The sequence below is a fragment of the Rhynchophorus ferrugineus genome, unplaced genomic scaffold, assembly GCF_030347505.1.
Source record: "Rhynchophorus ferrugineus isolate W39M unplaced genomic scaffold, kcgeb_rfMv2 rfM8, whole genome shotgun sequence".
In the NCBI taxonomy this organism is placed as follows: Eukaryota; Metazoa; Arthropoda; class Insecta; order Coleoptera; family Curculionidae; genus Rhynchophorus; species Rhynchophorus ferrugineus.
Window position 1 is genome coordinate 11,001,935 of NW_027472587.1, and position 13,857 is coordinate 11,015,791.

At 32.2% G+C, this 13,857-nt stretch overlaps 1 protein-coding gene across 45 annotated transcripts in view; it reads left to right on the forward strand.

The window, feature by feature from the left end:
- The window catches only part of shot (dystonin-like protein short stop), a 342,592-nt gene that overhangs the window by 237,635 nt on the left and 91,100 nt on the right, over positions 1-13,857 (forward strand). Inside the window, exons 1-2 of one of the 45 annotated variants that reach the window (XM_076411421.1) lie at positions 6,591-6,765; positions 7,681-8,152. The exons of 43 other annotated variants lie outside the window; for them this stretch is intronic. In XM_076411421.1, the coding sequence (XP_076267536.1) occupies positions 7,745-8,152 (408 nt within the window). In that variant the 5' untranslated portion in view covers positions 6,591-6,765; positions 7,681-7,744. Of the gene's footprint in view, positions 1-6,590; positions 6,766-6,837; positions 6,854-7,680; positions 8,153-13,857 lie in introns of those variants that run through there. One more of the 45 variants, XM_076411422.1, reaches the window with a different exon arrangement.

Genomic DNA, 13,857 nt, shown 5'->3' on the forward strand with positions numbered 1-13,857 from the left:
ATTTGAAAGTTCTGTGGATCTGTAAAAAGGAATTGAATTTTTCTATGGAATGGGAATAATACCCCACAAATGTTTTATTATATTTTAATGTGTTATTACTATTTTTAAATCATATGCTATTATAATTTATTAAATATACACAGTAGGACTTAAAACCTAAAAACTAAAAATGTACAATAACCATAAATACTATATAAAAATTAAACATATACCTAATCATAGAAAAAAAACTAATCCATGACATAATCTGATAGAAATGATTTAAATAGTTTATTTATTATTGAACGGAATCTTGAAAATATTGTGACAAAATGCTATAATATTAATATACAATATATTGTTTTTTACAAGCAAACTACCAAAAAAATCATAAAACTGCATATATTACATATAAATCTATGTAAGCATAAATTGGTTACATTTTTGTCAAGGCCGCAATTAGGACGACAGAGCCAGAACGTTAAAAATCAATCGAATGAAACAAGTAGAACCAAAAATAGTAACTAAAAGTACGACTGAAACAGTCGATACAAAATAGTAACGAAATCAGTCGGACAGAAAATAGCGACTGAGAACAGTCGACTGAAACAGTCGATAGTAAAAAGTAGTCAATTACTAAACAGTCGATAGTCAATTTCAGTCGATAGTTCCCAACACTAATCATATATTATTTCGAATATAACGAACGCTGATTTTCTAAAACCATTGTAAAATGTGAACTAGTAACGTGAATGACATGACATTTTGACATGTGTATTTCGAAAGTTAGTTTCATCCAGAGATCATATGGATTTCCACCATCTGTAGCTCAGACTGGAAAATTATTTAGTAAAAGATTTGTTGTCACATTATAATACAGTTAAATAAAATGTTTTGGTAATTTATTTTTGAACAAATATGGTAATAATTAAACATTTTTAAGATATTGTCTTACTTTCAACAATCTTTTCAAGAATCATTAAGAGCACAATCTTTCACAGCATCATTAAAATATAATAAAGATAGTCAAATAATATAATTGTAACGTTTTTAAAATATTAAAATAATATTAAGCCCTATTTCTATTTAATAATCATTTTACTATTATAATAAACACGTGACTATCACATCGATGATCCAATTTTTTATATGGTCACGGTACTTTTTTTAAAAAGTTAATCTAAATATGCAATTAAAAGCTATCTATCTATCTCTTTAATATATAATAGAAACCGGTCGATTAAATCGTTCGTTAAAGCTTTTTCTTAAATAAAAGTAAACAAAACTATATTTCTATTTGGTCCGGTCTAGATTGGAAGGCGTAACGTGGCTAATATTAGTGGCCGTTTTCGACCAGGATGTCGGACATTTCAGCGGAAATGCAAGTTCCGCGTTGGTAACTCGATGGGCGAGGTGTTGGTTTCTCTTTCTACGGAATATGAAACCTTTCACGAAATCTAGAGAAATATACGCATTTTGATCTCTAAATATCGATATAATTTTATATTATTCTCGTTATCTGATATTTTCAAAGTTTTGTTATAGAAACTTATGCACATTATTAATATTCAATTGATTCGACAATTGATTTTTACAGAGTAAGCAGAGAAATACTATGGGTTATATTAGGACAAATAGCAATGCCTTTATTGCACAGACATCATGAAATCAAAAACCCTCAAAACCCAAACAAGACTAAGAAATATTAAAGAGACAATACAAGACACATTAACAGCTCATTTGGAAAGTCCCCGGCCTGACAAATAGATGGCGCTACTAGTATTAAATCCATATGTTTTTTTAGTTAGCCCTAACCATCGAAAGATGCGTGTATAAATTTGACAGCTGTCGGATCATTGGTTTGTGAATTATACCATTTTGAGTGAATATTTTTGACAAAAGTTACTTTTGTTATTGTCAATAAATTTATAAAAAGGAATTTCGCGTGTTGATAAAATATTGCTTTTTGAAGGGGCAAGATACAATTGATGCAAGAACTTGGCTTGATGCCGATTTTCCGGTCACTTCCCCAGGAAAATCAACCATCAAGGATTAGTATGCTAAGTTTAGACGTGGTTAAATGAGCACCGAAGACGGTCAACGCAGTGGACGCCCAAAAGAGGTTGTTACCGACGAAAACATTTAAAAAATCCACAAAATGATTTTGAATGACCGTAAATTGAAGCTGAATGAAATAGCAGACACTCTAATGATAACAACTGAACGTGTACATCATATCATTCACGAATATTTGGGTATGAGGAAGCTCTGTGTAAAGTGGATGTCGCGTGAGCTCACTTTTGACCAAAAACAACGACGAGTTGTTGTTTCGGAGCAGTATTTGAAGATAATTAAGCGTAATAAATCCGAGTTTTTGCGTCGATATGTGACAATAGATGAAACATGGCTCCATCATTTCACTCCGAAGTCCAATCGACAGTCATCCGAGTGGACTGCACACGATGAACCCGCTCCAAAGCGTGGGAAAACGCAACAGTCGGCTGGCAAGGTTATGGCGTCTGTATTTTGGGATGCGCATGGAATAATTTTCATTGGTTATCTTGAAAAAGGAAGGACCATCAACAACGACTATTACATAGCGTTATAGGACGATTTAAAGGACGAAATCGCGGAAAAAGGGCCGCATTTGCAGAAAAAGAAAGTACAGCTTCACCAAGACAATGCACCGTGTCACAAGTCAGTGAAAACCGTAGTCTTCAGATCTGGCCCTTAGCGGCTCTTTCCTGTTCTCAGATCTCAAAAGAATGCTCACTGGGAAGAAATATTCGTCGAATAAAGAGGTGATCGCAGAAACTGAAGCCTATTTTGAAGCAAAGGATAAATCGTTTTACAAAAATGGTATCAAAAAGTTGGAGGGTCGCTATAATCAGTGTATAACCCTTGAAGGGAATTATGTTGAATTAAGAAGCTAATTTTTCCAAAAAAATGTGTTTTACTATGGTCGCCGAGGACTTTTCAATTGACCTTTTATAGAGTATAAAAAAGTGGAAAAGATAAACATATTAATAGGAGCTTTTGCGGATAATTTAATAATAACAACTGATAGTTGACCCAAAACTACCAAATTAGAACGATTCTTAACGTTATTTGATGATAAAAATAATACAATACCTAAGTATCCTGACATATCATTAGTATCCAGTTTCACATGATTCAGGGTAGTGATCCATCGCCAATTTCCAGTTCAGGTTCTCATATTAGTGTTAAATATTTACTCAACAAATTACGCAGTTATTTTATTTAATATTACAATTGGTAGGCCAAGTAAGAGTGCGGCCCGTATGAGGAAAAATAGGAATAAAGAAACAATGATTGAAATTAAGGAGCGTTTCAGGCTACCGGGTCCACTACCTAGACTAGGTGATTTGACAAATGTTCTAACTAAACTAGAACAACAAAAAGTTATTGTCCCCGCCGTGAATCGAACCCGCGATCTTTGTTTGGGACAAAACGCTTTAACTATTTATTACACCATAGAAGCAGTTGTGTACAATATTTCTACGACGTCATATGTGTTATAGTTTGTGCTTAAAAAACAAACTAAATGGCTTTTGCACTAAACGACTTCCGATTTTCCGTCACGCCAGCTTAGCAATAACATTATACACAAATATCTGATTATTATAGATAAAAAATGTGTGAAAACATTGTACGTGCCTTTAAAATTTGAGCGTTTTCCTCGATTTCCACCCATTCCCCCCAACAGATCATGATTTGGTTCCAATGGGACTACAGAAGTGCACTCTTTCGAATAAAAAAAAGAATTTTGAAAATCGGCCAACAATTAACGGAGAAATCGACAATATAATAATAATAGACATTTAAAAAAATATAGCCGAACATAGAACCTCCTCCTTTTTGGAAGTTGATTAACAAAAGAAAACGAGGCACTTTGAGACCCTAAAACTTAATAACTTATTAAGTTATCACATAGTAGCAATTATAACGTATGTTAGTAAGAACCCTACATATATTACAGTATAAAAATTATATTTTCAACGTTTTCCTTTAATGATACCCTCCAATATATCTATCTACCTTTCATTAAACAACTGGTGGCATGTTGTTATTACAAAATGTGCGTCGGTTTTTTTTTCTCCTCAAAGCTATTTATGAAACAGGATAATTTATAGCAGTTGCAAGTTAATTTAACAGCCATGGGATTTTTCTCGAACAGATGTCGATAGGCGGCGGTGTCAATAATCATCTAATCATCGCTATAGAAGGTCGGGAAGAATTAACAGCACATGTTCGAGTCAGCGTTCTTTAAAAGGACATGATTGTATCTGAAGTTATTCTTCAGATTCTCGAGTGTTTTGGTACATATCGTCACTGACCTGCCCAAAACAAACGTGACTTTCACGTAGAAATATGGTTATATAAAGTGATGATCAAATCTTCAGCCAAGGTCAATGCGTTCTTCGAATGTTTGCGACAGCAGTCATAAGGAATAAATATCTATATATTCGCTTAACCAATAGCAATAATATTTGAATTGGTGAATTTGTTTTTCTTCTGTGTTTATAGTACAGAAGTAAAAACACAGTATTATTTAATATTTCCTGAATAATTTCCTTCATTTAGGAAAGAAGTTATATATCTATTTTGCAGGACTCTAAAATCCGCTAATTTCTCTTTTTCTCTGTGATATTTTCAAGCAATTTTAATTTGTATTATTAGTAATTTTGAGTTAATAATAATGATTATGACAAGATTTTTTTTATTAGCTCTAGTTTTCGAAATGAAAATGGTCTACTAAAACGATCTGTAGTTCGGCCATATTAGAGTGGCTCCTATATGCACGTTCTATCACAGGAATATTCTGAGGTATTCTGGAACCTTTCTCCATATTTCTCCACAACTAGATGGAACTAGGTGGAAAAGAGGAGTGTAATCACTAACTATTTTATCCCCTAAAAATCCATATATAGTTCTCTTAACTTTGTGACTTCACTAACCGACTGCCTTTTCATTCCCTCCCAAAAAAAGTAGTTTAGTATTCATTGAGTAGACAGCAAGTTCTCAGTTTTTATAATATTCTTAACCCAACTGATACTACAGATATAAGTAATTAATTTGTTTTTAAAATTATTATTGAGCATCACCTCTTCTGATCTCTGATTCTGAACTAGTTTTTGTTGAAATTATACCGGTGTTTTAGGTTCAAAATATTTAATTGACGGCCATAATTACGTAACTACAATAAGGTTTTTAATGTCAAAATATCCAGAATAAGATCGCACAAGCTATATTTAAGTAAGTGATGGTTGTTTAAATTATTTTTGTTTAACACTAAATATCTCAGTAATTAAGAATTACTATTTGAATATAACATTAAATTAATATTAAAGTGTACACTAGCACTGTATTCTGATTTTAACCGTCTCAACGTTGACTTGGTGTAGAGGTTCATGGTTCAAGATTGTGGACAAGTTTTCTAATGGCCTAGTTAATAGTATCCATTTTCCATCTCTATGAAAATTGCTCATATTGCTTTTCTCGGCACAACCCAATTAACACAACTTTATCTTAGATATGATATTCATTTTCTTATATTATTAAAACTGTTGGTTATTAATAGTTAAGTCAAAACCGTCACCAAGCATATAATCAATCTTTTTAAATGGTTTTTGATACAACCAGGTACAAAACGTTTTACTAAATTATTTTCGTATTATAGACAACATTTCTCTTTATTCTTCTTCTGTCATGTCTATTTTTGATTTTTTACTAAACCTTTCAACATAAAATTTTGTTTCTCTCTATGAATATCCCACAATATCTTATTTATGTTTTTCTTGCCATTGAATGATGATGATAATAATGTGATAGAGGCACGAATAAAAACAAACGATATTTTTGCTATCCATTTTTTAAATGTCTTAATGTTTAAGGAATATATAAGAGAAAAAAGTGAAAACATTAAATCCAATAAGTTACAGGTTGATAAAGTGTGAAGCATTCCTAGTAATCTGGAACCAAAAAGAAAATGCTTAATCTAAAGGAGTACTTCATTCGCTTTAACATTCTTTTTAACATTTTGGAATTTTTTAAAAGTGGTAAAAATCACATTTTGTTATAATTTTAATTCGTACGATAGAAGCATATATAGAGAAGGTAAAGCAGCTTACATTTCCAGCCGGTTTGGATACTGCGGAACTTAAACTGCTATATCTCGGAAAATAATCGAGATCCTGAAAAATACTTTTAAGGGCATGTTCTTAGAAAACCCTCTTAATAAAAACTCAATCTATTTAATCGAAATATATTAACTTTTATCGATGAAAACAGGCTCTTTCTTGTAGCAGTTGGTAGCCGGCGATCTAATCGAAGGTCGTGTTTTCAATTAATACACAGTTCCACACAAACAAATGCACGATATTTAAATGAACCAACGGGAAACCGTATAATAACCGATCGATTTCCATTCCTCTCGCGCTACCGTAAATGGTCAATCGGTCTCTTCGAGCGAGAACAATATTCGGGCGGCACAAGGTTCCCCCCCGTGGTTCCCCGCCCCTGTCATTTGCCAACGCCACCACTGAAACTATCGCCCGGCGTATGGTAAAAGCTCGACGACGCGGACTCCGTCAGTACCTCGTAGCGCGCATCTGACGTAACGCACCTGCACCTCCGTTTTCCGTCTTTTTTATGCTTTTGTATCGTTTCGCGACTTTTCGACAGTTCGTCTCCTTCGTTTGTTTACAAATGCCGGTGGTGATAAATCTAGCCTACTCGATCTAACAAGATTTTTTCACTTAAAAGGTTTCGTAATGGTTTTATTTGGTGTAGTTGCTGATATACTTGTTATGTGTTCAATGAACAGTTTCTTTTTGACCACATTAGAAGTGTAGTTACGTTACCATTGGATTCATTTTTTCTAATTAATACCAGTTGCTATTACTACGATTTATCCAATTTTTATTTACTTTACATTTAAATGACAATTAGAATGTCAATATCAATATGATATTTTGACAGTGACACTTGTTGACATTTTGAATGATGATATTTTGATAATTATTGTCATATCATTGTTTTTTTATATATGACTAATAATTCACCATAATTATATCTCAGTTAAAACTTTTAAATTAAATAATTAATTAAAACAAATAATTTGATTACTTCTTGCCATGTTTTGTATTATTTGTTGTATTATTATTTGTTTGTATAACTATTAGCTATTACTTTTTATATTTCTATCAATTATTGTTATAGTGATATCTCCTTTGAAATTTATAATACCATTATATTTATATTCACATAATTCATTATTTTAAACAAATAAAATAAGATTATTTCTTATCATATACTATTATTGTTTTAGTTTCTATAGAATTGTTAAAAAATCACTAAGTACATTCACATGCGTATTTATTTACTTCTTGCTTAAATCAGTGGAAAAGCATTTATTAATAACTACACCATTATTATGGGGGTAATTTAATTTATACATTTTTTAATTAATTAAAATAGTTTTTTCCATATTTATACCTTTTCCTCAAACTAAATAAAGAATCACATGCATAGAAAGATAAGAGATGACATTATATTGTAAACATCCTCACCAGACAAGATTAACAGTTTATAATTAGATAATTAAACAAGATGAATTTTGTCAATTTTTCCATTTACTGTTATTAAAGAATATCAGCAACTATAACAATATATTTTCAGTTCTAACGCGAATATGTTTTAACGACTTAACGTGACTAAAATATCACATAATAAATTAACGAAAATGTCGATGTATCGCTTTGTAAAAGACTCTAAACCGAATGGTACCCCAAAAAGACTCTTCATGCAAGGTACCACATCCACGAAGAGTCCCAGTTCCGTCCTGGGCCCGCCGATCGTGACCAGCTTAGATCAGGTGGATGCTAACGATAGTCTTCAGGCGATATACACGAAGAAGCGATTGTCGACGGAAGTGTTGGGTAGTTCGTTGGAATCCATCAAGACCAGCAGACGCGGGCAGGATGGTACTCGGAGAATCACTACTAAGATTGTCAGGAAGGTCACCACGCTGACCAGGGGTGAAGAGCAGAGCAGAGGGGAGGATCTTACGAAAAGAGCCCATCAGAAATGTATAAGAAGTGCGGAGGAAGTGACTAGTGATGCTGGTAGTGCAGTCACCAAACGCGTAAAGGTACCCAGTCATTGAAGTAATATAATCACACATATTAGATATTAGGAAAGGACTATTACACGTTCTTTTCATTCCTATGAATAAATGGGATGATGACAGTAGTGAACAATCACAAAAATATCTTTACATAAGTTTAGATAAGTTGAACAACAATGTACGACTTTTTGCACTTGGTATTGTCGTATCAAATCCACTTTTCATGCCATAACTCTTATTTTTTCCTTGGTAAGCAATGAAATTCGTCAATTCATGTGGTAGCCAGTGTTTTAAATATTTCCCATCTCGTGGGAACAGTTCATTCATCAACTGTCTGAGTAATGGGCTTCGACAACAGATTTTTTCAAATCAAACAACGAAAGTAATGAATATCGTAAATGCAATTTTGAACCTTCCATCACTAGCGTCTATATACACTGAATAATTCAATAATTCAATAATTCATTAATAGGAAGCTGCTATTTTATGTCGAAAAATATCAAGAAAATCGAATTTAACAGGTGGTTACATTGATACTTAGTTTTTTACATTTTCTTCAATAGATATCGCTGATCAAAACACATGAAAGCATCAAATATATAGATTTGTTAAAAAAAATATCGTTTTTTTATCGTTTAATCACTTTATCTGCATATGTTACAGGACCACACAACACTTGTCCACTTTAGAGTTAATAATTACGCGAAATAAATGATTTTAATAATTTCATGTGCCCAACTTCATTGTTTACTAACTGTATATTGACGTCATAAGCGCCACCTAAGAGCACTTTGGTGCTAATTTAAATATTTAAGTAGAAAAAGCGTTTTTTTTTCTGAGAAGCTGAGTTTAATCTAGCATATTACTTTTGATAGGGCCCAAGATGACAACAATTTAGGAGTTCAGATTCTGTGATCTGAAACTTGATACCTTTATTTTAATAAACCCCAAAAAATTACCTTTATATAATATTTAAAACAACGAGATCGGATATATAGACCTATGTTTATGTTTAATAAATAATTTCCTTAAATGATTTTTGTGGTCAGAATTATACGGTAATTTAGTTTAACATTATTTTCAATGTAATCTTATTTATGGTGTCTAAATGCATGTGTATATGTTAATGTTAATTTCGTGTGGACCTTGATATTTCTGAATATACACTCTTTTTTATTTGTTCGTTATGATTAATGATGAAATTAAATAGATATATTTTGAGGTTAACATAATCGAAATATCAAAAATATCAATTATTTTCTGTCAGATAGTTCTAAAATTATACTATTGAAACAGTGAATGATGTCTAACGGCTCATGGTGATCTTATAACAAAAAAATATAGAATGAATTTGGCGTTTAAACCTAATTCAATAACATTTCTTCAATAAAATTGATTGGTTGATGTTGATTAACCACTGAGCCCTAAGAGCTTGATTTTTAAGCACAATAATATTGGTTACTCATGAGTGATCATGATCATCATAGTTCGTAGCGACAATATAGATTAATAAATTACATATTTCGATGGCTCAATAGATTTTAGTGATGGGTAGTATGAGTTGAAGATTATAGTTTATATAATTACTGTATAAAAGTAAAATCAGTGATTTTGTAACCTCAATAATCACAACTTTCTGGCAGTATATTGGAACAATAATTTATCTTCTTTTGCTTTTCTGAAGCTCTACATTAATAAAATCAATCTCCTTGATATATAAGATACTGCTTAGAGTGGTAATGTGATTTGTATCTAGATAAATGGTAATAAGAAAGGACAATGTTCGGTGAATTCAACTCATGGATTCCCAAAGTTAGACATTTTTGACGAAAAACTGCAAAATAATAAAATATAGAAAAACGTCTACTAATACAAAATCGTCACTATTTATAAGATTATGTTATTGATATTTTACAAACATTTTTTCAAACAAACAAAAAGGTGAAAACAAAAGTTTGAAGACATTTCTGGATGAAACCCTCAATGGGGATCACTATAGATTAGAATTGATGCGTTTAAGCCGAGAACTGCGAGAAAACAACCAGGATACCAGCAAAACCACTACAATGTTATTGTTCGGCATGATAACGCCCAATCCCATGTCGCAAAACCGGCGAAAAAGTACTCGGAAACATTAAAATGGGAATTGCTACCCCACTGTATCTCCAGACCTTGCTCTTTTTGATTATTACTTGTTCCGACATTTGCGTTGTAACCTGTCAGAGAAGGAACTTTTTATGAAAGATGGGAAAAAGTAGCGGCCATCGATGGACAATACTTCTAATAAAATATATTGTACTGATTTTTCACAATAAAGCTTATACATATATACAACCACTGGCCACTGATCGTCATCCAGAGATCTTGATCATGTTTTAAATCACCACAACTAGCCAAACATCACACTACAATGTTGTAAGAATAAATAAAAGGAGAACTAACAAAAATGAACAGAGATTGTACGAATCCATCCGGTCGTTCAACATATTATTGTCCTTTGTTTTCAACAATTCTTACGAATATTTAACCGATGATGTCATTCTCGGATGAGTCGTCGCATCGACCTAACGTGGTTTCGTCTTATATTATAGCCTTCCTGTTATAAAGCAACTTTAAGCTATATTAATCCGATTTTCACCCAGATCGATCAGTAAGGAAAAAAAGCAAACTAATCAATTTGAAATATCTTGACGTGAAAGGCGTAGTTGCGAACACCTACGAGTCGAACAGATTCCGAAGCGATTGATTAGTAAAGGTCAGCTCATGTCCCAGATTGTAGTAGCGATTGCTTCAGTTTGCATTTTTCCTTTTAACAGATCGTCGGAAATCATTTTGATATTCACCTAGTTCGAGACACTTCCTGTCCTTTCTAAGCTTGAAGAAAAAAGTTTGAGTCCGTTTTCATATATTTGCATATTTTAAATGAAGAGAAACAAACAAGAGGATAAATTGAATTAAAATAAATAAATTTAAAATTCAACTAAAAATCCATTGGGTATATGTTATTTCTGATGCTTCCCCTGGTTGCTACATTTTGCAGTAGCATTCCACGCAAAAACATTGATCATTAAATTGAAAATATGTCTTGTTTTCATGTGTGTAATTGTCATTCTAGCAAATGACATTCTAGCTCCGAGTTGAATAAATAGCTTGAAACCCCTTGAAGAGATATAATCGCTTTCAAAGGACCTCTCTAAATATTTTGAAGTCCATTATTTGATTCTGCATCCAGTTTTTATTCTATTTTTTTGGCATTCTTGTTGTTGACATTCACTGACGACTTTCTTATCTTTGACTTTTTCTCTATTTCATCTTTGCCCATTAATTTGTCTTTTCCTTTGATCCAAATTCTTGTTTTCGTACCTATTACATTTTTTTTAACAATATTTCGGTTCATCAATATTTTTCTTCAGTTATTTTTTGTCTCTGATTTACTCTTATTTTATTCACATCTACTGTGTTAATTTCTAGACTGTTAGCTTTGAATTAAATACCAACAAAATCGTTTAGTTATTAGCTATTATTTAGTCCTATTATTGGTAAATACAAATGTACTATATCTAGAGAACTTTTTCCTATTTATTATTACTTTTATTGGTTCAACAACTTGCCTAGTGAGTAATAAATATTTCTTATGATTACTATATACATGATATGTAGAAAATCATTTCACTTCACTATCATGTTGCACATTTAGCTGATTGGCAAGTATATTTGAGTAACATTCTTTCGAACTATTTAAGATAAATACTCTGGATGACACTCCTTACGGGTTCTAAAAGGATATCCCGGTATATCACTTCATTAGAGACATCATAATACCGAGCATCAACAATGGCACGCAACACTTTTTTTGGAAGTGTTGAGGGGTGTTGATGACATTAGACCTGCTAGCAGTACCCAATCGTTGGATTCCATATAAGCAAATTAGGCTACGTATTGATTCTTACAACACTACCTAGACACTGATCCACACACAGTTGGCAGGTCATTAGTGGGCATATTCTACGTAGGGTAAAAATTACATGGATTAAATATCTGAGTACCTTTATAAATAGCTTCTTATGGTTTTTGATATGGTACCACATTTAATTAAGTATATATCGTTCATAATTCCTATTTGTATGATTCATTTTTTCTTAATATATAAACTATTACATATTTCTGATCTAAAAATAATTCACACAATTTCTACTTCTAAAGTGTCAAAGCCAAGATTGAGATTGAGAAACAGCTTAACAGCAATATCGCTTGAAGATACTTCGAGCCTCTAACTACAAGCTTATTTACATTTCAGCAAATTGTACACCATCTGTACTATACATTTACAAAATAAATAAACCATCTTAGATAAGTGAATTTGATTACATTCAGAACCCATTGTAGATATTAAAGAAAAGCAGAAAAATATATAATGGTTTATATATTTCTGTATCCAAGTGAAACTAATCTTATACTAACATCTAACTTGTTTAATAGGAGCATTTAAATGTATCTTTTTTTGTTGTTATTTTTTTCTGGTGAATCGCATTTCGAATAGCATTATTCGCCAAGCCTAAAAAACACAACTATAGATAATCCGAATCGTCTGATGGAATAAATCCTGACAATTAGCATAACAATGGGGCGATCTGTATCAGTCCGAGCCACTTCAGCAGACCGGTAAATTTGGACATTGGTTAAAAATAACAGTAAAGGAGAGAGAACTTGACGAAAAATATATCGCTTTTGGGAACAGAGTGCAAAAATAACGAATGATGTCATGGCCATCGGTTGTGGCCCCGTAAAAGACAAGACAGCGCCATCGACGTGCCCCACGCAGACATCGTTGTCGAGGCGCCATATTTGGGAAGCGACAACACAAAAACAAAACACACGACTGTGTCACTGGATGTACCTTAACGTGTCGTACAAACAATGATTCGGTTTTAACAATTATTAGATTTTCAGAAAAAGTATTGCGGTTTTTGGAAGAGAAATTTAAGACTTTTACGCTACATTCTGATATAATGATATAATTTTAGGATTTGAGACCTTAAGAACTATGGCTTCCACATATACCGGGTAATATATATATAGTCTATCCAAAGTATCAGTGAACCTACATCATCTCAATGTATGACGTCAAAACGTCGCAATGTTGACCATCAACTCTGGATTTTGGCTTTGACATATAACAAAATTTTAGTCTAAATAAAATAATGAAACAAAAATGTTATCAAATATAATTTATTTTAACATTATAGTAATAATGTAAACGACAGTTAATTATACAGCTACAATAGTATATAGGTTAGAATTGTTTTATTGTACGAGGGTCACTATTTATATTTCGGGAATTGGCAACATATACGTACTCGGAACATTTTGTCGCACGGAAGCTATTTGTGTATTTTATATTTAGGGTTCATTTCGATGATTATATTTTCTCATTTCATCCTAGTTAAAATCAGCCTATAAAATTCGATTTGGGTTAATAATGGTAGGCCATGTTGCCAAATGTCTGCAATATTCTTCAAAACGTCAGATAATAATTAGAGGTTATAAACTGGCAAACGTTGTTTTAGTGTTATACTTGTTTTTTTGCAATATTGCGGTATGCTGATGTCATAAATATTGATGACGTGGTAGGAAGTTGTTTGGGTAGAATCTTGCTCGATCTTGATAATTTCACCTTTAAAATAAAAATAGCAATCAGTCACACTGGCCCTTGTAATTTCAAATATCTA